At 47.8% G+C, this 27,065-nt stretch overlaps 2 protein-coding genes across 5 annotated transcripts in view; one reads left to right on the forward strand and one right to left on the reverse strand.

The window, feature by feature from the left end:
• The window catches only part of HPS3 (HPS3 biogenesis of lysosomal organelles complex 2 subunit 1), a 23,243-nt gene extending 3,009 nt beyond the window's left edge, over nucleotides 1-20,234 (reverse strand). The window contains exons 1-15 of one of the 2 annotated variants that reach the window (XM_064165315.1): nucleotides 19,968-20,234; nucleotides 18,676-19,149; nucleotides 17,088-17,274; nucleotides 15,501-15,586; nucleotides 14,192-14,384; nucleotides 13,862-13,943; nucleotides 12,286-12,440; nucleotides 10,795-10,903; nucleotides 10,014-10,195; nucleotides 8,672-8,849; nucleotides 7,719-7,949; nucleotides 4,113-4,298; nucleotides 1,892-2,080; nucleotides 1,287-1,394; nucleotides 46-252 (exon numbers count right to left, since the gene is read on the reverse strand). In XM_064165315.1, coding sequence (XP_064021385.1) covers nucleotides 46-252; nucleotides 1,287-1,394; nucleotides 1,892-2,080; nucleotides 4,113-4,298; nucleotides 7,719-7,949; nucleotides 8,672-8,849; nucleotides 10,014-10,195; nucleotides 10,795-10,903; nucleotides 12,286-12,440; nucleotides 13,862-13,943; nucleotides 14,192-14,384; nucleotides 15,501-15,586; nucleotides 17,088-17,274; nucleotides 18,676-19,149; nucleotides 19,968-20,190 — 2,790 coding nt within the window. In that variant the 5' untranslated portion in view covers nucleotides 20,191-20,234. Of the gene's footprint in view, nucleotides 1-45; nucleotides 253-1,286; nucleotides 1,395-1,891; nucleotides 2,081-4,112; nucleotides 4,299-7,718; nucleotides 7,950-8,671; nucleotides 8,850-10,013; nucleotides 10,196-10,794; nucleotides 10,904-12,285; nucleotides 12,441-13,861; nucleotides 13,944-14,191; nucleotides 14,385-15,500; nucleotides 15,587-17,087; nucleotides 17,275-18,675; nucleotides 19,150-19,275; nucleotides 19,505-19,967 lie in introns of those variants that run through there. The other variant, XM_064165316.1, reaches the window with a different exon arrangement.
• A 1,715-nt stretch (nucleotides 20,235-21,949) lies between these two features.
• The window catches only part of HLTF (helicase like transcription factor), a 30,660-nt gene continuing 25,544 nt past the window's right edge, over nucleotides 21,950-27,065 (forward strand). For all 3 annotated transcript variants that reach the window (XM_064165562.1, XM_064165564.1, XM_064165563.1), the window contains exons 1-4: nucleotides 21,950-22,067; nucleotides 24,505-24,628; nucleotides 26,055-26,221; nucleotides 26,785-26,918. In XM_064165562.1, the coding sequence (XP_064021632.1) occupies nucleotides 22,048-22,067; nucleotides 24,505-24,628; nucleotides 26,055-26,221; nucleotides 26,785-26,918 (445 nt within the window). In that variant the 5' untranslated portion in view covers nucleotides 21,950-22,047. The remainder of the gene's footprint in view (nucleotides 22,068-24,504; nucleotides 24,629-26,054; nucleotides 26,222-26,784; nucleotides 26,919-27,065) is intronic.

Here is a 27,065-nt window from a genome sequence, read left to right on the forward strand (position 1 = left end):
GGAAACCCCCCCCAAGAATACTGAACAACTGCAAAAGTAGCTCACCCTCCTGTCATCTTTCAGCTCATGCTGAGCATACAACACAGCTGCCTCAGGGCAGCCCTGCAGAAGCTGGTCCAGAGCCTCTTCGTGCTTGCCCAGACGAGTGCTGCAGAGAACACGGACGGCCAGGCCGATGCTGCCAGCCTCTGCCAGAGGCTCCAAGACAGGCAGAGCTGAAGCTATATTGAGTGACTGACTACATAAAAGAGACTGAAGGAGAGAAAGTATTGTTGGGATGTAAGACAAGCTTTGCCCCGACAATGCCAACCAAAGCCTCAGAAGACAAACCCTTACTGGAATAGTTTTTAAGCCATAGAATCACAGAACTGTCAGGATTGGAAGGGACCTCAAGGATCAGCCAGCTCCAGCCCCCTTGCCCACTGGCAGACACTGTCTACTAGATCAGGTCACCCAGAGCCACATCCAGCCTGACCTTAAAAACTTCCAGGGATGAGGTTTCCATCACCTTCCTGAGCAAACTGTTGCTGTGGCTCACCACTCTCATGGTGAAGAACTTCTTCACAATGTCTAATCTAAATCTCCCCTCCTCTAGCTTGGATCCATTCTCCCCAGTCCTATCACTACCTGACATCCTAAACAGTCCCTTCCCAGCTTTCTTGTAGCCCATTTCAGATACTGGAAGGCCACAACAAGGTCTCCTGGGAGCATTCTTCTCTCCAGACAGAACAGCCCCAACTCTCTCAGTCTGGCTCCATAGCAGAGCAGCTTCAGCCTCTGATGATCCTTGTGGCCCTTCTCTGGCCATGCTCCAGCACAACCTTTCCTGTAACAAGGGCTCCAGAATTGGACACAGTGCTGCAGCTGGGGTCTCAAGAGAGCAGTGCAGAGGGCCAGAATCACCTCTCTCAACCTGCTGGCCACACTTCTCTTGATGCAGTCCAGGCTACAGTTGGCTTTCTGGGCTGCAGGTGTACACTGGTGGCTCATATTAAGCTTCTCACTCACCAGCACCCCCAAGTCCTTGATTTCAGAGCAACATTACTTTCTAATAAATGCCACTGAAAACTGAGGAAGCAAGTTGGGAGAAGACTGAAAATGTAAGGCTCATTGTTATCATCATCATATTGCCTCAGTGGTTTTAATTCCATCATTTCAACAGGCCTTTCAGTTCCACCTGGATAACCTGGGATGGAAGGAGGAGTCTGCTAGACAAAGTTGCTCAGACACATGAACATCTGCAGAATGGGCCTAAGCTGTAAAGAGTGAGATGGAGAGCTTTATACCTGCAGTTTGGAGAGATCTTCGTGGCCATCTTTGCCAGCTGGGGATCCCACTGCCATTATGGAAGTCACCCATGGGAAAATCAGCCCATAATGCTCACAGGAGTTTACCTATACAAGAGAGCATTGAGTTGCAATAAAAGAAATAGTTCTGTTAGTGACAGCTCCATGTGCACACCACCACGAGTGAAGGAAATTTTGCTCTCAAATAGCCTCCTTTGCAAAAGCAGCTCCTCCTCCTCCTCCTGATTCATGCAACTTAACAACAGACTGGAAACTTCTCTTCAAGTGTCTCTTTTGGATTTCCCATTCTCATTTAATGGCAGCTTTGTAACACTGCAAAGACTCCACCTGACAAAGCCTCATTGTTTCATTTTAGCCTCCTACTTCCACCCAGAGCTGACACTGCTATTGGAATTCCATTTGCCAGAGCATGACTCCCCAGAGCTGGCAGTATCTGTCTGTTAAGATCAGATGTTTTTCTTGCACTGCCTTATTTGTTTTCAGCTTTGTTTTTTTCAAGAGACAAACTGCTCAGAATTAGAAGTATTTGGATAGATCTTGGAGGGACAAAGCAGCACAGACCTTGCTCTGAGTGCTGTACTTACCAGATCCTCTGCTGTTTTCAATGGCTCAGTCTCAGGAAGTTGCTGCTTTGATATCCTCCAAACATACTGAGAAGTAACCCTCAATAACAGCTCCTGGAGCACTTCTTCCTGAGAGCATACTACAAGAAGAGCTTCCCAAAAATCCACCAAGAGCTGAGGAACAGTGTTTTCACTGGTACTGCACAGCATCTGGGAACAAAAACGTTAGATGGCAATTAGCACAGACTATGCCAATTAATAGCAACAGGAGAGACAGCAGGAACAGTCTGTCACTTTCACAAGCAGAATTTTGGGTCCTTTTTTGGCCTGATCCATCTCTACTGCATGAGACTCTGCATAATGCAGTTCTAGGCAAAGTGTAAAGTTCAGGGAATGGTTTCCTCCACTGCCTAAAACCATCAGCAGATTGTCAGCAAGTACTTACAGATTGCCAATTTGGAGGAGTTTTAGGTATGACAATAGCCAAGCAGGTATCTTCAAGAGAAGAATCTGAAGGGCATGAAGAGATCACAGAATCATAGAACTGTCAGGGCTGGAAGGGACCTCAAGGATTGTCTAGCTCCAAGTCCCCTACCATGGGCAGGGACACCTCTCACTAGATCAAGCTGCTCACAGCCTCATCCAGCCTGGCCTTAAAAACTTGCACAGATGAGGCCTCCACCTCCTCCCCAGGTAACTTGTGCCAGTGTCTCACCACCCTCACGGTGAAGAACTTCTTCCTAATGTCTGATCTAAACCTACCCACTTTAGTTTTGCTTCATTCCCCCCACTCCTACTACCTGACATCCTAAACAGTCCCTCACCAGTGCTCTTGTGGCCCTCTTCAGATACTGGAAGGCCACAACAAGGCCTCCTTGGAGCCTTCTCTTCTCCAGACTGAACAGCCCCAACTCCCTCAGTCTGTCTCCATAGCAGAGGTGCTCCAGCCCTCTGCTCATCCATGCTGTGCAGCTCAGGTGGGCATAATGTTAGGCCATTTGTGGCCAAGAGGGCCACTGGGATTCTGGGGTGCATTAAGAAGAGTGCATCCAGCAGATCAAGGGAGGTTCTCCTCCCCCTCTACTCTGCCCTGGTGAGACCTCATCTTGAGTACTGCCTTCAATTTTGGGCTCCCCAGTTGAAGAGGGACAGAGATCTGCTGGAGAGGATCTAAGAGAGGGCTATAAGGATGATGAGGGGACTGGAGCACTGCCTGATGAGAAGCTGAGGGACCTGAGGCTGTTTAGTCTGGAGAAGAGAGGACTGAGAGGACATATAATAAATGTCTATAAATATCTGAGGGATGGAGGTCAGGAGGGAGTGTGGACAGGCTCTGCTCACTGCTCCCTGGGATAGGACAAGGAGCAATGGATGGAAGCTGCAGCACAGGAGGTTCCAGCTCAGCACAAAGGGGAACTTCTTCACTGGAAAGATCCAGAGCACTGGCACAGGCTGCCCAGAGAGGCTGTGGAGTCTCCTTCTCTGGAGCCTTTCCAGGCCTGTCTGGATGTGTTCCTCTGTGCCCTGAGCTAGACTGTATGGTCCTGCTCTGGCAGGGGGTTGAACTCGATGATCTCTTTGGGTCCCTTCCAACCCCTGACATCCGTGATCCACAAGAGAGATGCTTTAAGGTCTGGTGTGTCAGTGAAAAGGACTTCACTTGGTTGCCACCACTTGCTCTAAGGTGAGTTTCATGACTTAGTGCTTCTGGTAGAGGCCTGTCACAGTAACAGGTACAAGACTGCACCACAGCTACATTAAGAGCAGGTGGTTTTAACCCAAATTGTTTTATGCCTTGTAAAGAAAAAAGGAATAAAGAAAACTTCAGTGACACTAGAAAAAGCTGTTGTTTCTCTTTCTTCTCATAAACTGCAAGGATCCAGTCTTCTGCCAGAAAGTTAGCCTTCCAAATGAAATCTGATTCTCCAGAAGTATGTTTCAATCCCAATGATTTCTTCACCATGAGCTTTTGAAAGGGATTTATCTAAATCCTGCTAAATTCAGCAGCTTCAGGAAGCTACTGAAAGAGCTCTGAGATCAGGGTATTCTCTAGTCAAATGCCAAGGTCCACACAAAGAACTTCATGGATTTTTTTCCTTGATTTCATCAGTGTTTAACCAGTTTCTACCTCTTCAGTGACTAAATGCTGAAATCTGAGTGGAGGAGCAACCACAGCTGCTTTGCTTACCCATAACAACACCACTATAAGAAAAACAGAAGCAAGGAATGATCACACACCCACCTTGAAGAAGGTATCTGCTTCTTCCAGCTCGATTTTACTGTTCTCATGTAAAGCCACAGTGGCAGCCACCAGCAAACCAGGCTGCAGCTCCTTCAGGTGAAGGGCGAACTCTGTCGGCGTAACAATTCCTTCCTTCCTCTGCAGCAGGAGCTTTGGCTGCCCAACGAAGCCACAAGCCAGCACTGTCTGCAAGCACAGGCAGGTGTAAAGCAGGTAAAGAACTCGACCCACACAACACAACTCAGCACACTCAGTACTTCCTCACGCAGTGATGCAACAAAGACAAGCGAGGGGAAGGCACTAAAACCCTTTCTACCAAGGACAGAACAGCTCTGCAGAGAGCAAGCTCCAAACCTGCTGCTGGAGCAGTGACTCCCATGCAACAGGCTGTGCCCTTGAGCACTGAGAGGCACAGGCTGGTCCTACCTGAATGCCCCAAGCTTGACAGGAAGGTTGATTTTCACAAGGAGCTGGAAGGGGCACACCCCACTGGACATCTTAAGATTAAACATGTCCAGAGAAGGGCATCAAAGCTGGTGAGGGGCCTGGAGCACAGCCCTGTGAGGAGAAGCTGAGGGAGCTGGGGGGTGTGCAGCCTGCAGAAGAGGAGGCTCAGGGCAGACAACTACCTGAAGGGAGGTTGTAGCCAGGTGGGGTTGGGCTCTTCTCCCAGGCAATCAGCAACAGAACAAGGGGACACAGTCTCAAGCTGCACCAGGGCAGGTTCAGGCTGAATGTTAGGAGGAAATTCTTGCCAGAGGGAGTGACTGGCATTGGAATGGTCTGCCCAGGGAGGTGGTAGCGACACTATCCCTAGAGGTGTTTAAGAAGAGGCTGGGTGAGGTATTTAGTGCCATGGCTTAGTTAATTAGAATGGTTATCTTAGAGGTCTTTTCCAACCTGGTTAATTCTGTGACCCTGAGCAGCCAATGGGGGATTTGCTACCTGCTAGACAAGGGAAGAGCTGGCCAGGGCTGTGGAGGAAAGGTGAGGTCTGCTGGCTGGGTAGGAGTGCTCGTGTCCAGCATCACATACTTTACACGTCACTTCAGCACCAGCAGTCTTATTACTGTTCTTCCATCCCTCTTGGTGCTGCTCTATTCAACCCACAGGTTTTACCATTTTTCTCCTGTGCATCCCAAGAGAGTGGGGGGTAAGGGAGTGAGCAGCTGTGTAGAACTCAGCTACTGGCTGGCTTTAAACCACCACAGAAAGACAAATTTCACTCTAAAATCCAAGCCATCCAATACAGTTGGTGTTTTGAACGACCACAGGCTGCAATTTCAGGAGATTACTAAGTTTAAGTATGTTTTTTACTAAAAATATCTCTGAAACAGGGATCAAAATGTGCTGCATGAGGTGAGGCAGTAACCTGCTCCTGCTCATCTGAGTGCTTTTGAATGTAAGCATGACAAGACTATTTCCACTTAGAAGTCAGTGGGAAAGTTATGCCTAAACAGCTTAAATGAATTACACAGGGAGTATAAAGCAGGCCTGGAGGGAAAACTCAGGTTCCACCCTGCTGTGCATGAAAACTCTCTTCTCTTCTCTTTCTGACAGAGTTATTTTCTACAATAACAGCAAAAAACCCTCCTAAACCAACCCTCAGCACTCAAACCCCAGCCACCTAATCCTCTAACATCTATGCTGTGCAAAGTGCGTGCTTGCTCACAACGTGGTTGTTTCACTTGATTGTGCCACAACCAAGATGTAGGTGGTGCCAAACAGCACTGCTGGGACAACTCTCCACAGTTCCCACCTGGTAATTAATAGAATAGAATCACAGAATCAGTCAGGGTTGGAAGGGACCACAAGGAGCAGCCAGTTCTAAGCCCCCTGCCATGGGCAGGGACACCCTACCCTAGAGCAGGCTACCCACAGCCTCATCCAGCCTGGCCTTAAACACCTCCAGGGATGGAGTCTCAACCACCTCCCTGGGCAACCCATTCCAGGCTCTCACCACTCTCATGCTCAACAACTTCCTCCTCATGTCCAGCCTGAACCTACCCACCTCCAGCTTTGTTCCATTCCCCCCAGTCCTGTCACTCCCTGTGAGCCTGAAAAGTCCCTCCCCAGCTTTTTTTGTAGGCTCCTTGCAGATTCTGAAAGTCCTTTAAAAGCTGTGCTGGTTTGAGGCTAATTGAACTATTTTAATGAGAGAAGTGAGATCATTGGCTGTGAAAAAGGAAAGTAAGGTGATGTCTGCATCACCCTTTTGCTCTGCTGAGCGGGAGGAAAGCACCGACACAAACATAGATGAGAGAGTCTCTGCTGCACTGCCCCTTCTTCCTGACCCTGTACACTTTCCAACCAACCTTCTGCTTCTTAATCCCCCTTCTAACCTCCTCCAACTCACTTTGCACTTAACAGAGAGAACCTGAGACAAAGGAGAGGGTGGGAGGGGGTGGACAGAAGGTGGAGGGGTGGTTGGGAGCCCCTCCTGGGCACTGGCTGCTGGGATGGGTACTGTGTTTCTGTATTACTTTTAACTTGTATATAACTGGATAGAGTTGTAAATGATTGTTGTATGATGTAAATACCTGCTTGGATGCTGTGCTAAGCTGCATTTATAAAGCTTCATTCCTTAACTTCCAGCTGGCTGACTCTAGTCTGGGTGAATTCGTTGTGTGGGGGGGGGGCAGGTGATGCCCAGAAGCACTATAAAGCTCTCCAGGGCTTCTACCATAGCATATCTGACTTTGGAACAGTTACCATCTTATTTTATAAGCTTTTAAGACCTCTGCTGCCTTGCTCTCAGAGTCTGTATTACAAGAAGTAATTTCCACATTAGTCTCAGCCTAAAGCCACATGTAAACAGCTACAGCAAAGCCCAGCATTTGCCCTCCTTGATGTGGAGTTCTTACACTGATAGCACTGAAGTAGGTCCTGGTCTGATCTTAAGGTTTAAGAGCTTTGGTTCCACAGAATAAAGATTTTTGGAAAGTCAGGAAAAATGACATTGTATCTCTTATAGTTTAAATCTAACAGCATAAGGAGAATAAACTACTACAGAAACATCATAACCTTAAGGAAGATGGGGAAGGGGTCAGGTGGCGGCAAAGCAGCAAAAGCAGCAGCCAAAACAGCAGCAGGGGAAGACAGCAGCAAGCACAGCAGAAGCAGTAGCAAGGGGAAGGTCCAAGCTGGGCTTCCAGACATAGAATCACAGAATCAAGCAGGTTGGAAGAGACCTCCAAGATCACCCAGTCCAACCTAGCACCCAGCCCTATCCAATCAACCAGACCATGGCACTAAGTGCCTCATCCAGGCTTTTCTTGAACACCTCCAGGGATGGTGACTCCATCACCTCCCTGGGCAGCCCATTCCAATGCCAATCACTCTCTCTGTGAAGAACTTCCTTCTAACATCCAGCCTATACATAAAGCTCTTGATGTTCCAATGAAGTTATATGAACTATCCCTACAACGTTCACCTCTCCACTCAGAGCCTCCACTTCTAAGTTTTCTTAGTTCTTTTATGTCTGAGCTAGAAATCTACCTCAAACAGCCACAGAAACCTCTTTCTGTCTCACCACCCTCAGTGGTGAGACTTGAACTATAAGCCAAACCTACTGACCTGGGCTTTGCCTGCTTTGGCACACTTTACCTCCTTGTAGGAGTCCATCTCACGTTCATACATGGTCAGGTCTCCCATTTTCAGAGCCATGAAAGCCTTGGCAAGCGTCAGGACCACCGAGGGCATAGTCTTTTCTATCTTCTGAAGACACTGCACAGCTGTCAAAGGACATACATTTCTCATGCAGGGGCTGCAGAGGATATGAGGCAGCTGCCCAGGATCAGCAAGATGGAATATCTGGAGCACTTTATTTGCTGATTCCTGTTGAAATAAAAGCCATGTGGCAGTTTAGACCCTTCTGGATAAACAGTCTCCCATGGCATATCAAAGTGTTGCTGAAGTGGTTTGGTTGTTCATAACACAAACAAGTACAACTTCCTGCCAGTAGAGAGAAAAACTCTCTACTGACAAAAGCAAAGGTAAAGTGGCAGTGATTCAGCCTGTATTGTGTGGTGCTAGGAAAACATCCACCACCACCACAGTGAATTGGTTTTACCACCCTTACATTCGTCAGGACTCAAAGAAACAGGAGGGTTTGTGACAGACACGTCAGAAGAAAGACATTTAGGATCATAGAATCAGTCAGGGTTGGAAGGGACCACAAAGATGATCCAGTTCCAACCCCCCTGCCATGGGCAGGGACAACCTATCCTAGATCAGGCTGGCCAGAGCCTCATCCAGCTTGGCCTTAAACACAGGCAGAGCTTTCCTATCAGGAAGTGTCTGTGTGTGCAGGTAGGAATCAGATCATTATCAGCAAGCATCATGATAGCCAAATCAAGTGAGCAGCCCAAAGCAGCCTAAGTGCTCTTTGCTATTTTGTCAACAGTAAACAAAGAAACTAAAAGCCAGGTGAAAACCAACTGCAAACCTTTGTAAGACACTCAACATTTTCAAAGGAAATGAAATGAAAACCTGATACACAGTTCTTAACACCAGAACTAAATCAATAGGTTAAGGAGACAAACCAAACTGGTTTCTACCTTACTTAATTCTTCATTTAAGTCTTCATTAAGAGAGTGACTTAAGTAGAATATAAATCCTTTCTCATATGTCTGCATTTCATCACCTTCTGAAACCAGCCTCTTTAAAACTTCAGTCATGGATAAACCTGACATTCTGTAGTAGGGCAAAGCAAGGTGGTAATCCTTTGTGTCAAACCTGAGAGCAACAGAGAGGGAGAGGAGAAAAGGGTCAAAACAACCAAGGGCAATGCTTCTGTCATCACTGGTTTTAAGAACTAAATCAATACATCAGACAAAGCTGCAGACACAATACCTGCAAATGCACAGCTTGTATTATAGAATCATAGAATGGTTTAGTTGGAAGGGACCTCAAAGATCATCCAGTTCCAACCCCCCCAAGCCATAGGCAGAGACACCTCCCAGTGAAACAGGTCACTCAAGGCCTCATCCAACCTGGCCTTGAAAATCAGCAGGGAGGTTGTGGATCACAGAAGCACAAAATGTGATCAAAGACCACATTCTGTGCTTCTGTGATCCACAACCTCCCTGGGCAACCTGTGCCAGTGTCTCACCACCCTCACTGTTAAGAACTTCTTCCTAACATCCAGTTTTAAACCTGTATTCACTGTGATGTTGTGTTCTGTGGTCAGTGACAATCAAGACAACCAAAAGCTGAAGAGATTGCTTAGATCAAACTGGTTTTGTACAACTTAAAGATCTACATTGCAGAATTATGTATATATTATAAATATATGCATCTATCTTTGCCATATATCACAGGATCAGAGGATGTTAGGGGTTGGAAGGGACCTCCACAGATCATTAATCATCAAATCGAACCTCCCTACCAGAGCAGGACCATAGAACCTAGCTCAGCTCGCACAGGAACACATCCAGCTGGGTCTTGAAAGTCTCCAGAGAAGGAGACTCCACAACCTCCCTGTGCAGCCTGTTCCAGTGCTCCATGACCCTTTACATATATATTAGTGTAAAACAGCAAAGAATGAAGGATTTTTGTTCTGAGGTGACATTATTGGAAACAAAAGCTCACTTTTGCCAGGGGAGGTTCAGATTGGACATTGGAAGAACTTCTTCACTGAGAGAGTGGTGAGGTATTGCAACAGGCTGCCCAGGGAGGTGGTGGAGTTGCTATCCTTGCAGGAGCTCTCTTGAGCTTTAGATGTGGTGCTTCAGGGTATGGGACAGGTTGGACTGGATGATCTTGGAGGTCTCTTCCAACCTTGTTGACTCTATGATTCTATGGTCTAATGGTCATGGTAGCTGGGTTACAGTTAGACTCAATGATCTTCAAGTCTTTTCCAGCCTTAGTGATTCCATGGTTCTATGACCTAAAACCTACCTGCTGTAGCAGTCTCCTAAGAAGGCACAGCTTTCCTTGAAAGCTCTCAGAAGTTCTTCTTTCTCATCTGATTTCAGGAAACAAGGGTCCATGATAGCTGCTCTCACCAGCAAGTGAGCTTCACTTAGCAGATGGATGCAACTCTCAGTTTTTACATTCTCATAAGTTCTGCTATAGTCTACCTAGAACAGACACAGAACATTTAGAATCACAGAAATCAACCAGGTTGGAAGAGACCTCCAAGATCATCCAGTCCAACCTATCCCCCAGCCCCATCCAGTCAACTAGACCATGGCACTAAGTGTCTCATTCAGTCTCCTCTTGAAGACCTCCAGGGACAGCGACTCCATCACCTCCCTGGGCAGCCCATTCCAATGCCAATCACTCTCTCTGGGAAGAACTTCTTCCTAACATCCAGCCTATACCTACCCCCGGCACAACTTGAGACTGTGTCCCCTTGTTCTATTGCTGGTTGCCTGGGAGAAGAGACCACTCCCCACCTGGCTACAAGGTCCCTTCAGGTAGTTGTAGACAGCAATGAGGTCACCCCTGAGCCTCCTCTTCTCCAGGCTAAACAACCCCAGCACCCCCAGCCTCTCCTCATAGCATGCTTAGGCTGCTGGAAAAATCAGGGATCTACACAACCACCCACATTTGAAACAGGGTTCCAAGCTCTTGCCAGGAATGTGTTACAGTACAGTCAGCAATGGCATGCATCAGAGGTTAATTAACAGTACTTATTTTTAGTCAGCAAACAAGAAAAGCAGGAGCTGGACAATACCATTTCTCTGTAAAGCTGAACTGTTGAAACAGTGTTTATAATATATAAATTCCAGCCAGGCTCTGACTCAGAATTTGTTCTGGATTTGATGCTTTCAGCCTTCCTGGAACTAGAGGGAAGTAAAAGAGTTATCAGTGTCCAAATATTATACAGCCACACACACTTGCTCATTTAAATGCATAAATAAGTATGTTTGCAGGCTAGACAATACTTGAGAGCTAAAGCTGTGGATGCAAATCATAATGGGAACAGACACCTTCTCCTGGGCTTAACACCAGGTGGTATCAGATCATAGAATGTTAGGGGCTAGAAGGGACCTCAAAATATTTACAATTCTGTTTCCAAATGCTGGTGTGGAGCAGGTCAGGACTTCTACAAGCTGTGTTCTTTACAGAAGGCAGAAGCAATACTGGTTCCAATGACTCTTTGACCAGATACAGCTCTCCCACTTTTGTCAGAATCATAGAATCAACCAGGTTGAAAGAGAGCTCCAAGCTCATCCAGCCCAACCTAGCACCCAGCCCTAGCCAATCAACCAGACCATGGCACTAAGTGCCCCAGCCAGTCTTTTCTTCAACACCTCCAGGGATGGTGACTCCACCACCTCCCTGGGCAGCCCATTCCAATGCCAATCACTCTCTCTGCCAACAACTTCCTCCTAACATCCAGCCTATACTTCCCTTGGCACAGCTTCACACTGTGTCCCCTTGTTCTGTTGCTGGTTGCTTGGCAGAAGAGCCCAACCCCACCTGGCTACAACCTCCCTTCAGGTAGCTGTAGACAGCAATGAGCTCTGCCTTGAGCCTCCTCTTCTGCAGGCTGCACACCCCCAGCTCCCTCAGCCTCTCCTTGTAGGGTTTGTGCTCCAGGCTCCTCACCAGCTTCACCACCCTTCTCTGGACATGTTCCAGCACCTCAACATCTCTCTTGAATTGAGGAGCCCAGAACTGTTCATGAACTAACTTTAATCAAGGTGATTTTGGAATAGCTGCACAGCTGATTTATGTAGAGCCCTCACAAAACCACTGAGAACAGCAGCTCTCACAGGAACAGATAAAAGTGCCTCTGGCTACATACAGGCTACATGAAGAACCCTGGGACAAAGTCTGGTCCTTCTCTCATCATGGATCACTGTAGCAATGCAAGACATTTCCATTCTGGGCTTCAAGCCTGCAGCTTGAAGACTCCTACATATTTTTGTCACTCAAAATATTGTTTTCTTCTCAGATACCCTTTTGTAATGTTAATATTGCCCATGCAAATGAAGGGTTTTTAATAATCTTGAGTAATTTTTACATCCAGGATTTGTGACCCTATCCTCATTTCTTCTGTCTGCTAACAGAACTGGAAAAAAAAGTATGCCTGCTTTCTGCTCTTGTGCACTAAAACAGTTCTTTCACAGAGTAACCTTTCTCCAGCTCAAACACCCACAAACTCAGCACTGTACACAGAGCTATAAACATCCCCTCCCCAAAAGACACAAATCCTTACAGCATCCTCCTTGCAGGCTTTCTTCTTTCAGTAATATCCTCTGTGACTGCCTTAGTCAAAAGAATGATGTGGTTCTTGAAGTGACAGAGAGCTCTTGGCCCTATAAAAAGCTGCATTCTTAATGTGCAGACATCCAGTGCCAGGGGTGGGCAAGCCTGAAAAACAAAGTGATTGTTTGGTGAGCTCTATTAGTATGTACTAAACCCTAAAGTTTAACCTTTGTCTACCTATCAAAACTGTGTCCAGTTTGGGTGTCCACAGCATATGAAGGACCCAGAGATGTTGGAGCAAGTCGAGAGGAGGGTCACAAAGACGATCCAAGGGTTGAAGCACCTCTGCTATGAGGATAAGCTGAGGAAGCTGGGGTTGTTCAACCTCAAGATGACTCCATGGGGACCTCAGAACTGCCTGTACCCACTGTTAAATTGTCTATGATGTCATAGTTCTGAGTATTTTCACTCTTGCTTAAGCAAACACTCAAAGCTAAAAGACAGTGACTGTTTTTAGTGTCAGCTTGTCATAGAACAGCTTAGGCGGGAAGGGACCTCAGAGATCATCTACTCCAACCTCCCCACCATGGGCAGGGACACCTCTCAACAAGACTTGGCTGCTCAAGGCTTCATCTAACCTGGCCTTGAACACCCTCAGGGAGGAGGCAGCCACAGCATTCCTGGGAAAACTATTCCAGAGTCTCACCATCCTTGCACTGAAGGACTCCCTAAGATGCAGTTAAAACCTACTCTCCCTCTGCTTCAAAGCTTCCCCCCTGTCCTGTTTCTAGACACCCTTTTGAAAGGTCCCTCTGCAGCCTTCCTGTAGGATCCCCTCAGGTTCTGGCAGGCAGCATTAAGGGCCCCCCTGAGTCTTTTTTTCACCAGGCTGACCAGCCCCAGCTCCCTCAACCTATCCTCACAGCAGAGATGCTCCAGCCCTTGGATCGTCTTTGTGGCCCCCTCTGAACTCTTTCCACCAGCTCTGTGTCCTTCTTTTGCTGAGGACACCAGAACTGGAGGCAGTATTCGAGGTGGGGTCTCTCTGTAAATAACACAGTGAGTAGTACTGCTGCATGGTAGTGCTATGTGGAGCTAAGGTTTTCAATCTAAACTTTAGCTTCAAACCATTCCCCCTCATCCTACTGCTAGACACCTTGATGAAAACTCCCTCTCCAGCCTTCCTGTAGGATCCCTTCAAGTAGTGGAAGCAGCTTCCAATGTCCCCTCAGAGTTTTCTCTAGGCTGAACAACCCCAGCTCCTTCAGCCTATCTTCATAGCAGAGATGGTCCAGCCCTTGGATCATCTTTGTGGAAAGCAGAGGATTTAATTTAAAATCTAAGTGACTTTTCTGCTTTTGATGTTTCTTAAAGCATTCTAATCATGGGCTAGAATCTGAAATGATTCTGACAGGTTGTTTCACCATTCAAATAAAATATGCCCTAGGTCAAAGTAAAATGCTAAGTTTGGGTGTTCTTTTATTGCTCCAGCCAACAGAAACTAAGAGGATTTCAGAAGGAAACATAAGGCTACCAAGTGCCATGCTACTCCCCTCATCCTTGCAGTGAGACCACAAGAGGAGCACCTTCTCAGTTGTATCAATATATGGATCCTCGTCACGAGCTGCTGCTGCGCTGCACCGCACTGTGAAGCACTGCAGGTTCTCACTGCAGGGAAAGAAGACACCAAAATGATGTAGGGGAAAAAAGATGACTTAAAGAGATCAAGCAGCCAAGACTACAGAGAATGACATCTTTTCCCTTTGTGGAAGCCTAAGCAGGAGGGCATGCTGCAATGCCACGTGAGCCTGCCCAGACAGTCCCAGGAGGCTGAGGAGGACACAGAAGTTGGGGGAAAATAATAAACCAAGAAAAAGCAGCAGCAGAGAGAAAGGCAGCAACAAATCACATAGTACCTTGTAATGACATGCAAGAACTGTGGAGTGAGGACTGCCTGCTCTGACCTCTCTGAATACTGGTAAGTTGAAATCAGTTCTACTGAGCTCCCAACAGAGTAGAGATATCCAACGTGAGGTAAAGAGAAAAAGCAGAAGAGACTCAGCAGTTCTCTCTTGTTCTCAGTTTCCTCATTGGCTGTCACAGAACTTCCTAGATGTGAGAACAAGAAAGGCATTCTTGATACCTCATAAATGACAACTTGGCAATTCCTTTGCAAGCCTAATTGCAATTTGACACCTATAACCCCCTGCCAAACCTGTCTGGTTGTGTTAGTAGCTAGTGAAGAGAAAAAGAGCTGTATGAAGGTCAGATGAGTGCACAAGTCAAAAACCCCTAAGTCATCTTACCTCTTGTGGAGGCATTTTTAACAAAGGTACCACTGAGTGAGGAGATTCTGCAGCATCTAAGAGTCCTGCCAGATTCAGCACAACTAAGCACTCATGGACTGAATGATCAGCCTGACCTCAGACAACTACTTGTGAACTGGGGTGAATGTTCATCCAGAGCTGCAGCTGCAGTGCACCAACACAGGGGTGCTCACTTAAGGCAAAGGAAAGCTGAGAACGGCAGAATTCATTTATGAAGCCACTTCAGCAGGTAAAGGCTGAGGTCAGATTCTACAGCCCCTCTGCTCAAAGGCTGGCAGTCACAAGAGAACAGAATCCAGGTGGACTTCAAGAGCAGGTAGTTCATTCTCTTGAGTCAGCTGTAACTTACATGAGGCTTTGGCACTCGACGAGCAGCCAACCACAATACAGTGGATGAGCAGGCAGCAGAGCTGACTGGTAACACACAGCATTCAGTTTTGCTATGGGGCTGCTGAGGCTTGAGCTGGTATTAGTGAGCCTCTAAAATCCATATTCAACCCTTGCAACTTAAAGCTCTATCCTAATGATTACTAAGGTTTACTACTCTCATTTCCACTGCTAACTAATGAGAGGCTGAGGGTAATTTTATTAGTGCAATGTAAAGAGTGACTGCTTTGTGATGTAAAATTAATCAGCAGAGAATTAACAAAAGCTGATTTAATTGTCTTCTTCTGGTATAGTGAATTCATATTTAGCTCAAGGATCATGTACAACTTGGAAAAAACTTTAAAAGAATTTCTGGTTAATAGAAGCTGCTCAAAATCATTGAAAAGAGAGGAAAAGGCCTTAATTTAAAACCAAATCACAGAAAAAAAGCACACAAAACAGAAGAGGCTCCTTATTTCCAAGGCCTCCTGTGACACAAGCTGTAATGCATCCATTCACATCCAATATCTACCTGTCTGGTACACAGGGAGCAGCTGAACAGAGTGCAACTTTGTCTCCTCACAGAAGCCAAAAGGTGACTGGTCAGGTGTGAAACGCCTGGAGAAAAGAGTCCAAAACAAGATGGGACCTTGGTGAGAAACTATGAGCTACTTTGGACAAGTCAACAGCATCAGCTGTAACAGGCACAGCTGAGGCTCTAACACTCAGAACCACCTGCAGTCCTACTGGAATTAGCATGGCAATGCCAAGAAGCATGTAGGACAGCTAGAGACTGCTATCTTGAGTTCTTGCCACCAAAAATCCCCTTTCTTTGCTTGTCCACAAGACATGTGTCAAGCTTTAGGATCACTGGAAGGTGTGTGGCAACTGATCTGAACCTCAGTGTGGGTTTTTTCTCCCCTCTCTTTTTATTTAACTGAGTTGCATGTAACATGGTACCATCCCAAGTTTTGCTTTCCTACTTTGTGTCATCCTTCTTCCTGCTTTGCTTTGGCATTCACTGCTGGACTGTGAAACTCAGTAAATTCCTTTGCTAGCTGGAGAAAGAAAGAATCCTTCATTGTAAAGCTCCTTCTAGGGGTACACTGGGTTAAGAACCGGCTGGGCAGCAGGGTTCTAAGGGCTGCAGTGAAGGGGGCTGCATCTGCTAGTGAGCAGCCACCAGCAGCATTCCTCAGGGCTCAATCCCAGGGCCAGTTCTGATCAATCACCCAGATGCAGGAGTTGACTGCATCATTAGCAGCTTTGCCGGGGATACCAAACTGGGAGGTGTGGTTAAATCTTGAGAGACAAAAGGCCTTGGAGCACTGGACCCACAGCAGCATGAAATGGAACAAGTCCAAGTGCTGGATTCTGCACCTATGACAGGGTAATGCTGGGCAGAAGTATAAATAAACTGGGAGAGGCATCCTTGTACAAACCCTAGGAGGGAAAACACCAGGATTTTTCTTTCAACAAGACATGAGCCACAGTTCACTCTGACTCCTGTGGCCAGCAGGTCGAGGGAAGTGATCCTTTCCCTCTACTCCACACTGGTGAGACCCCACCTGGAGTATTGTGTCCAGTTCTGGAGCCCTGGGACAAGAAGGATATGGAGGTACTGGAACATGTCCAGAGAAGGGCCACAAGCATGAGCAGAGGGCTGAAGCTGCTCTGCTATGAGGAGAGACTGAGGGAGCTGGGGCCTGGAGAGTAGAAGGCTCCAAGGTGAACTTATTGGGGCCTTTTAGAATCTTAACAGGACCTACAAGAAAGCTGGGGAGGGACTTTTGAGGCTCTCAGGTAGTGATAGGACTGGGGGGAATGGAACAAAGCTGGAAATGGGGAGATTCAGACTGGATGTTAGGAATAAATTCTTCATCATGAGGGTAGTGAGACCCTAGAACAGGCTGCCCAGGGAGGTGGTGGAAGCTTCATCCCTGGAGGTGTTTAAGGCCAGGCTGGATGAGGCTGTGGGCAGCCTGCTCTAGGGTAGGGTGTCCCTGCCCATGGCAGGGGGTTTGGAACTGAATGATCCTTGTGGTCCCTTCCAACCCTGACTGATTCTATGATTTTTGCAGTCAATGAAGCCATGAAGGAGGAAACACATTTGTAATACCTGAAAAGCAGATACTGTACTTGGAAGCACTTTGTGTCCTCAGTAGGTAACTCTGTGGATTCCAGTGTGATGGGCACCTCACACAGCTTACACTCCTCCCCACGCAATTCCACTGGCTTCTGGCATATGATGAACTCATCTAAATCAAGCTGCAAATTATCTTTGGAAGGACCTTCATCCTTTAGACCTTGACAAAGAAAAGGCTGTATTAATTGTTCAAACCATTGCATTCAGCAGTAAGAAAATTCTGTGACACAACAGCAATGAAACACTCCAATTACAGCTACCTAGAGTGAGCACTGGTTTCCTCACACCATGAGATGTGAACAATCCTTCAGGTAAGCCTCCACAGCCTGAATATCTAAAAATCAAGATTCCCAAATGAACAGGTAAACTGCTCATTACAAGGCAAGTCCAGGGCAACATCTGCTGTAAATGACATGCCATCAAAAAATGGTATCAATTGGCTGCAGAGGTCTTAAGAAGGGAAAGGCAGCTATGATAGGCAGGTGTGGTACCTTAAACTCACTTGAGTTCTACAAAGCAAATCCTAACAGCACTCAAAAAGTAATTTGAGCTTTTCAACTCAGGTTTTAGCAATATAAAGTAATTAGGGGCAGGATGCCATTAGCTGTGTGGGGCAGGATGCCATTAGCTGTGTGGGGCAGGTGTGGTACCTTAAACTCACTTGAGCTCTACAAAGCAAATCCTAACAGCACTCAGAAAGTAATTTGAGCTTTTCAACTCAGGTTTTAGCAATGAAAAGCAATTAGGGGCAGGACGCCATTAGCTGTGTTGAGATCTGCACCTGCACTCAGTGAAGAACATCTCAGTTCACACTTTACCACTTTACCTAAGTGATAATTCTTAGTTACCTTTAAGCTCTTTCTAGGTACAGTTTCCACTTCTAAAAGGTTATGCTCTTCTGGTTTAAGCTTCTTCAATTCCTAAATGAAGGATTTTCCTAAGGTCTGTTGGTGTTCATCTGATACCTTTGGAAATGTGGTCCCTCACTACACATGGATTGTTTTCTTGCAATATATGGCAATGAAATCTACTGAGTAGCTCAAATTTTGGGCTTTCTAGGATAAACCTCTGAACAGGATAATTTACTGACACCTTGTTTATGCAGTTCTGAGCCTACTAACAGCTACAGAAAAGCACACAAAGCATTCTTAAGTCAGCCAGTGTGCAAGGTTCATGAGATGCTGCTTCTATCTGACCCCCCACTCATCCCTTTGAGGAGACACGTATGTGTATTTGGGCAGTGACGCTGACAGGATAGCTTTAATCCAAGCACAGCACACTCAACAACCATCACTTCGATTTGGCCTATGGTAGTACTCCAAAACAGGGACCCAATTCTGTGCCTGTAGAGCTTGCATTATCTCGAGAGGCTCTGCAGAACGATGGCACATCTAAGTGTCACTTTCAGCTGGCACCTCCAGGTGGTGCAACTTTTCGTGCATCCAGCTGACAGTACTAAGAGGATCTGCAAATATTTTCTGAAGGGCAATGACTTGGAGCCTGTTTTGAGACTAGCAGGAATTGGCTAGCAGGTTCTCAGAAGTTTAATTCCTGTACTCACCTTGACTCACAGGCTTTTCTAGTGCACGTTGCTCTGTCCCCTCTTCGCTCTGCTGCACCAGTTTGAGGATCAGAACATCCAGCTCTGTTGTTATGGCTATATGTCTGGCACAAAAGGCCACTTCAGCAGGAGTAACATTATCCATGTGTAAAATTAGGGAGCGCTCAAAGTCTAACACAGTCAAACTCTGGTTTACGACCAAGTACTTCAAACAGAACAGGACTACTTTGTTTTTGCAGCCCACGAGAAGATCTCCAGTTACAGGACAACAGGAAATGCAGAGAGGAGGATCCGAAAGTGGCATTTCCACAATTGACATCTGTTCTTTTAAGGTTTCACTGTATGACTCTTCCATCTTGTGACCAAGCATCCGAACACAAACACGAGAGCTGCCTGCAGACATGCATCTCCAGTTCGTATATGCTCTTAGGAAAGTGGCTCTGCTCTTTTCTTCAATGGTCACCAGATAGTCTCCTTAAAAGAAAGCAGCAGTACAGATACATCGTCAAACCACAGATGAGTTTCTGAGATCTTTACCTGCTGTAGTACACTACAAAGAACACCTTTTATTCTCAATTTAAGTGAGACATTTTCACCCACCAGTATTTTTCTGTAACAAAACTCCAAGGGCAAGTTTCTTTGCTAGGTGGACCACGCTTGATACACCGTTAAAAGCAAGGGCTTGTATGTAAACCAGCCAAACTCCTAAGTGAATCCACTTCACATAGTGAGTTATGATTACAGAACAGGAGGGGGTCCAAACATTCGTTACTGAGAAAATGTTCTGTTCTTTAAATAAGAGGGGAAGTTAGAGAGTCACGAAGAGCCGTGGGGTCGGCTGCAGTGCCCACCCGCGCCGCGCTCTGCCATCACAACAAAGGGCAGGGACGCAGGCTCCCAGCGGGGCGGGGGAAGCTGGCCGAAAAGCCAATGTGCTGGCCACGCTCATGACTAGCCGGGGCATTTCCAGCCCCTCGCACAGCTCGGACCAGCCCGTGGCTGGGCAAGTGCCGCCCTGCGCTTCCGCCAACAGCGAGCGGCTCCTAAAGCCGCGCTCTGCGCCACGGCGGCGGCGCTGCGCAGCGCCAGGCAGGCAGCACCAGGCCCTGCTCCCGCCCGGCCCGGCCCGGCCTAGCCCGAGCGCCCGGTTCACCTAAGCCTCCTGCCGCCCCGGCCCAGACCAAGCCCCTCCGCTCTCCCGGCCGGCCCGCAGGAGCCGCAGGGCCTCCTCTCGCACTCGGGCCGGACAGGTCCTAGGGGCGCACTCCCGGACCCAGCGGAACGGCACTCACCTGCCTGGCTGTGCGCCATGCGCAGCACGGGACCCAGCGTGGCGAAGGAGCCCAGGGGCTCGCAGCGGCCCTGGTCGCGCACGGCGAACACCTCCACCCTGCAGCTGGCCGCCGTGCTGGCCACGAACAGCACATCGCGGCCGCAGCAGAAGTGCGCCGGCTCCTGCTTGCAGGGCACTACTCGCTGCGACCCGAACGGGTGCAAGTTGTAGAGCCGCACCATGGCTCGCTAAAGCCGCTGGGGACCGCGCACCGCTCCCGCAGCGGGCGCCGCCTGCCGCTCCTGGGCCGCCAGCAGGGCGGTGCGCGCCGCGCCCGGAGCCGCCTTCCGCCCTGCGCCTGGCCTGGCGCGGCGCACCCTGGGTGTCCGTGCGGAGTGCCGGGGCGATCCTCGGTGCCAGCTGTCTCGTCCCGTCGCAGCTTCCCTCGGGCGGAGTTCTGTTTCGTGCCAGCTTAACTCCATGGCTGCGTTCGCACCTCCAGGCGCCCTCCCCCACTCTTGAGTCAGGCGCCGTACGCGGCCGCCGGCTCCGCGCACCGGGCAGCTCCCGGACGGGAGGTTACGCTGGACGCGATCTTTGAAGTGTCGGGAGTGGAAACGGTGGCTTAGAAATAGAAGAACTTGCCGCAGGGTGCCGTGGGCCGGCGGTGTGTGTTCGTGGGCTGGGCGATGCGGGCGGCTCGGAGCTGCAGCAGGCTGCTGGGACCTCTGGGCATCCTGGATTTAAAAACAAAGGCATATTTTGGTTTAAAGATAGCAAGTTTTTCTTTAGGACTCCGTAAGCTGTGCTTACATAACATGCTCTACAGATACCAGTTATAAGTACTTCCAAAAGTAATTCAACTTCTGAGTATTTTAGCATATGTAGCCCTTTTCTCTGCCTCTTGGTTTTACAGAACGTGGAAGGAAGGAAAAACTAGAAACAGAACACCAAATCAAACCAAACAAACCACAATTCAAATAAGCAAAACCACCCCAAACAAACATAAAACGAACCTATAAATATTAAACAAATGTTTTTTCAGGATTAAAAAAAGAGGTAGTGGGTCTGCTGCTTTTACTGACCTAAGTGTCCTGCTCTTTAATTCTAAGTGCCAGTAAAGCTATATGTACTTGAACACAGTGTTAAAGGATGTTCTAATTCTTTACTAGGCCAGCATAGGAATCACTTCTGCTCCCAAAGATGGGAGTATTTGCTTGTGAACAAACACAAGAAGGGCATCAGACTGTTAGAGCAAGTCCAGAGGAGGGTCACCAAGATGCTTAGAGGGCTGCAGCAGCTCTGCTATGAGGACAGGCTACAAGAGTTGGGGCTCTGCAGCCTGGAGAAGGCTTGGAGGAGTCCTTGGAGTGGCCTTCCAGTATCTGAAGGGACCTACAGGAGGGCTGGGGAGGAACTATTGACGAGGTCTTGTAATGACAGGACGAGGAGTAATGGATTTAAATTGGCAGAGGGGAGATTCTAACTAGATGTTAGGAAGAAGGTCTTTGCAGTGAGGGTGGTGAGACACTGGCACAGGTTGCCCAGGGAGGTTGTGGCTGCTCCCTCCCTGGAGGTGTTCAAGGCCAGGTTCAAGGCCTTGAGTGACCTCTTCCAGTGGGAGGTGTCCCTGCCTATGGCAGGGAGTTGGAACTGGACAAGCTTTGAGATCCCTTCCAACCTAAACCATTCTATGATAATTTATCCTTTTTATCTTTGGGGTTTTCCTTTTATGAATAACCTACTAAAATTAACGTTTACGTTCTAGTTCTAATTTATCAACAGTAAAAAGCTATTATCTTTACGAAAGGGCACTGGATTATGATAGAGCAACCAAAAGCCATCGGCACGGCCGGGAAGCGCTCCGGGAGGAGCGCTTAAAGGAAGCGCCGAACGCCGCAGCCGGTTCCGGCCCCAGCGGTGCCTGCCGCCGGAAGGGGGCTGCGGCGAACCCGCAGCCTGGTCCTGCCCACCAGGCTCTCATTGGCAGGGCCTGCGGGGCCTCCGGCAGCGGTTGGTGCTTGCTGCGGTGGGCAGCGGAGCGCGGACGGCCGAGCAGCGCTGCCTGGGCGCTGCGGCGCTCGGATCGTGCTAGTGCCATGTCGTGGAGGCTGCCCAAGTGAGACGGGGGGGTGGCGGCGGGTGCTGTGCTTTGCTGTGCGTGCACCGCAGCGGGGCTCTCTTCTGCTGGGCCGCCTCGTCCTGCGAGCGGCGGTCGGGCAGGTGCTGGCGGCGGGGCGAGCTGAGGTGGCCGCATGGAAGCTCAGCCACCGCCGCCTTACCCGTGTGGTGGTCGCTGCCGGCTGCCAGGGTCGTTCCTGGGACGCCTGCGTTGTGGCGGGGCTGGCGGAGAGCTGGCCGCAGGGCGCTGGCAAAACAGCTCCTGGGTGGCGCCCCCTGCTGGCTGCTCGGCAAAGCGGCGGAGGCTTCGCTTCTGCGAGCCAAACTGCGCGCGTTGGTGTTTGTCGGAGCACTTCTGCACTCGTTTTAGATGGCGTCTGCAAAAGAAACCCTGACTCCCGTACTGTAAGGGGCACAGAGCACTGGCACAGGCTCCCCAGAGAGGTTGTGGAGTCTCCTTCTCTGGAGCAGGACCTGAGCTAGATTGCATGGTCCTGCTCTGGCAGGGGGCTTGGACTCGATGGTCTCTTCGGATCTTTTCCAGCCCCTGACATCCTGTGATCCTGTGAAAGCACAGATGACTCTGCCAAGTTCTCAATGACTTGTGTATGGAAACTAATTCTTTTTGATGCAGATGACAGGGACCTTTGTCCTCAGGTTGTGCCAGGGGACGTTCATGATGGGTATCAGGAAAACTTTCTTCACAGAAGGGGTTACCAAAGACTGAAAGAGTCCTGCCTGTGCAGTGGTGCAGTCCCTGCAGGTATTTAAAAGATGTGTGGAGGTGGCACTTAGCAGGAGTGGTGGGATTGTGGGCTTAAGGTGACCAGTTGGACTTCATGATCTCGAAGGTCTCTTCCCACCTCAACAGTTCTGTGAGCTTCTATTGATCCAGCAACACCAGAGGGTACTTTGGGATATACCAAAGGTCATGATTACACAGGATTAAAGGATGTCAGGGGTTGGAGGGGACCCAAAGAGATCACAGGCTCACAGGATGTCAGGGGTCTGAAGGGAACCAAAATGATTATCAAGTCCAAGCCCCCTGCCACAGCAGGACTATACAACATAGCTCAGGTCACAGAGGAAAGCATCCAGACAGGCCTTGAAAGGCTCCAGAGAAGGAGACTCCACAACCTTTCTGGGGAGCCTGTGCCAGTGCTCTGTGACCCTTACAGTCAAGAAGTTCCTCCTTGTGTTGAGCTGGAACCTTCTGTGCTGCAGCTTCCATCCATTGCTCCTTGTCCTATCCCAGGGAGCAGTGAGCAGAGCCTGTCCCCCTCCTCCTGACCCTCAGATATTTATAAGCTTATATTAAATGTTTACAAATATCTGAGGGCTGTTTATTGTGTATCAGTTGAAGGTCATATTGAGATTTTAGTCTACAAATTACTTGGCAAAACCAGTAGGTAGTGTGTTGATCTGCAGTCAAACATGCACTGACCACATGGCCAGAGGATGCTTCCATTTCTTCATGCACTGCAGCATGAGTTGCAGGGTGCATCCCTTCAGCAAAAGGGGGACCTGGTGACCTAAGCTTGTGTTAGAGTTCCATGGTGTGATTGCCTGGGTTAGGCTGGACTAGCTGATCATTCTAAAGTATTAATGACAGATATTAAGGCAAGCTTAATACATACATAGGGAGCAGATGTAGTATTTCAGAGTTTATGGATGAAATTATGCAGAGTTAAGTATCACCAGGGTGGAGGATTAACCTTTTTTCTTAAATGAGAAAAATAGCCAGGTGGGGTTGGTCTCTTCTGCCAGGTAACCAGCAACAGAACAAGGGGACACAGTCTCAAGTTGTGCCAGGGGAAGTATAGGCTGGATGTTAGGAGGAAGATCTTCACAGAGAGAGTGATTTGCCATTGGAATGGGCTGCCCAAGGAGGTGGTGGAGTCACTGTCCCTGGAGGTGTTCAAGAAAAGACTGGCTGAGGCACTTGGTGCCATGGTCTGTTGACTGGATAGGGCTGGGTGCTAGGTTGGACTGGATGATCTTGGAAGTCTCTTCCAAGCAGGTTGATTCTATGATTGATGATAAAGATTATCCTGTGAGGGAAGGTAGGGTGGAATGCACAAATACCATAGTTTAGTTAGTTAAACTTTTGTCTGGTCTTTCTTGTAATGGGTTTAAACTAATTTATTTGGGATTGAAAAATTGCAGACAAAAGTTTTCTCCTAATGTAAAACTTCATTTGAATGTTTTCAGGTAAAAGATTACCTCGACAAGGCTGTAAATCTGGGGTTTATAGGTAGCCTCATGTAAAGGTGTAAAACAAATTGCAAGAAATAGTTCTATTAATGTTAAAGTAAAGGTCTAATATTTCACACTTTGTCCTTCTGCAGAGGCTTTGCAAGAGGACACTCTCAATATAACATCTCCAGAGGGCAGAGAAACTATTCCCATTCATCCTCTTCTGCTTTTCATTCCAGTCTTGGGTTGGAAGACTTTCTCCCTGTAGGTGACACTTCTGGAACAGAGGAGGATACAGACTCTGCTGTCCTGTATGGAACTCTGCGAGGAAGCGTGGTTGGGCTGCGGTACTACACGGGGATCGTAAGTGCATGATTCATATCAAAGCAGCAGGGAAAGTTGTCAGCTTCAGATAGAATATGTGTGGTTACTGCTCAGAAATCCTGAGAGCTGTGTTCATGTGGAATTTTAATGGATTATTTATCTCCTAAGTTGCTGTGTTTAATGCTATTCACTGGAAGTACTTCATCTAACGCTTCAGTTGGAAACTTTAAGGTAGCAAATCCGGGTTAATCATTTGGTAGCTCTGCTCACCCACGTAGTGAAAGTGACTGAAGACAAGAAATTAGATTTGAACTGTTTTGTTCTACCTCACCACAGGGAGAGACTTCTTTATTGTGAGTGTGATAGAGCATTGGAACAGGTTGCCCAGAGAGGTTATGGAGTCTCCTCTGGAGACTTTCAAAACTCACATTCCTGTGGGATCTGCCCTGGGTGATTCTGCTTTGTCAGGAGGGGTTGAACTTGGTGATCTCTAGAGGTCCCTTCCAACCATTGACATTCTGTGATCTGAATTGTTTACATGGACACAAGAGGATGTCTGTTCCCTTACAAAATGTAGTTGCCACTGAAGGTAGTTGCTGCTCTCCGGAATCTCTTTTAAATTGGTGACACTTAGCAGGCAGCTTCTGGTATTTTGAGTAAGTGGAAGGTTGGTAGACTGAACAGAATGCTCTGCCCAATTCATCTTTAATCTCAGCAGTAGTTAGGGAAAATTTATGTTAGATATTTAGAATCACAGAATGGTTTAGGCTGGAAGGGACCTCAAAGATCATCATGTTCCAACCCCCTGCCATAGGCAGGGACACCTCCCACTAGAACAGGTTGTTCAAGGCCTCATCCAACCTGGTCCTGAACACCTCCAGGGAGGGAGCAGCCACAACCTCCCTGGGCAACCTGTGCCAGTGTCTCACAACCCTCACTGTAAAGAACTTCTTCCTAACATCCAGTTTCAATCTCCCCTCTGCCAGGTTAGACCCATTCCTCCTCATCCTATCATTGCAAGACCTTGTCAATAGTCCCTCCCCAGTCTTCCTGTAAGCCCCCTTCAGATACTGGAAGGCCACTCCAAGCTCTCCTCGAAGCCTTCTCTTCTCCAGGCTGCAGAGCCCCAACTCTCATAGCCTGTCCTCATAGCAGAGCTGCTGCAGCCCTCTGAGCATCTTTGTGGCCTCCTCTGGACTGGCTCCAACAGTTCTATGCCATTCTTGTGTTGGGGGCTGCAGGACTGCACACAGTTCTGCAGGTGGGGTCCGAGGAGAGCAGAGCCAAGGGGCAGAATCTCCTCCCTTGCCCTGCTGCCCACACTGCTCTTGCTGCAGCCTAGGACGCGGTTGCTGTCTGGGTTGTGCACACACTGCTGGCTCATGTTGAGCTTTTCATCCTATTTCTGCCTGTAGTTTTCAGCCAAATGCATGTGTTCTGGCATTTGTTTGTTTTGCTTGGTTAGGTGAATAACAACGAGATGGTTGCGCTTCAGAGGGAGCCCAACAATCCTTATGACAAAAACGCGGTGAAAGTAAACAACGTGAATGGAGAGCAGGTGGGCCACATCAAAAAAGAACTAGCAGCAGCACTGGCAGGCATTATGGACAACAAACTAGCAGTAGTCGAAGGGTAAGTGTTCAGATTGAGCTTTTAGTTCTAAGAATAGAAAAAAAGGAAATGAGTTTTGTTACTCCTAGCAAGTTCTGATAACCCTTTCTAGGTGTTCGTCTTTTGGCAGTAGGATTAAAGCTTTGTGTTTTCAGACTGCTTGCACACAGGTTGTTCTTTCCTATAGATGTTAAAATGTAGAGGCAGTAGTGAGAGCAAATTCCTCAGAGGTTGTTGTGGAGCTTTTAAATTAATTGCCTGTGGTGGTCTGTGTAAAAGGTTTGTGCAGTACAGACACTAAAACCTATCTGGAACGTTGTGTTTTGATGAAAAGAAGCACTTTGGAGTTGCTCTTGCTTGAGTGTTGTTGGGTTTTTTTGGGCCAGCATGCCTGTGTGTGTTTTTTGATTGATTACTTGTCTGGTTCATTATCATCTCTGGAAAATAGGATGTTCTTTCCTCTTAGGCAGGGTAAAACATTTACTACTATTGCACTGATTGCTGCAGAAATAACAAAGTTTGGTACATTAAAAAAAATATATATTACTACTGTGTGGTTTTTTTTTTCCTGTTTTTTTGGTCAGAGTTGTCCCTTATGGAGCAAAAAATACTTTTACCATGCCTGTACAGATGAGCTTTTGGGGAAGAGAAGAAAACAAGGAAGCAGTGTTGAATGAGCTAAAAAGGCATGGATTTAAACTAGCTCCTCCTATGAAAGGTAAGTCTTACAGATTGCTTTTTTTTCCTTTTCATATACTCAGATTAATTTTGCCACTGGTTGAAAGAAATCTTTAAGGACTTAATTTTCATCATAATGTTGGCATTCACTAAATTGTTTTTTGGCTTAGTTGTGGAATAATCATAG

Source organism: Pogoniulus pusillus, chromosome 26 (genome assembly GCF_015220805.1).
Source record: "Pogoniulus pusillus isolate bPogPus1 chromosome 26, bPogPus1.pri, whole genome shotgun sequence".
NCBI classification, from domain to species: domain Eukaryota; kingdom Metazoa; phylum Chordata; class Aves; order Piciformes; family Lybiidae; genus Pogoniulus; species Pogoniulus pusillus.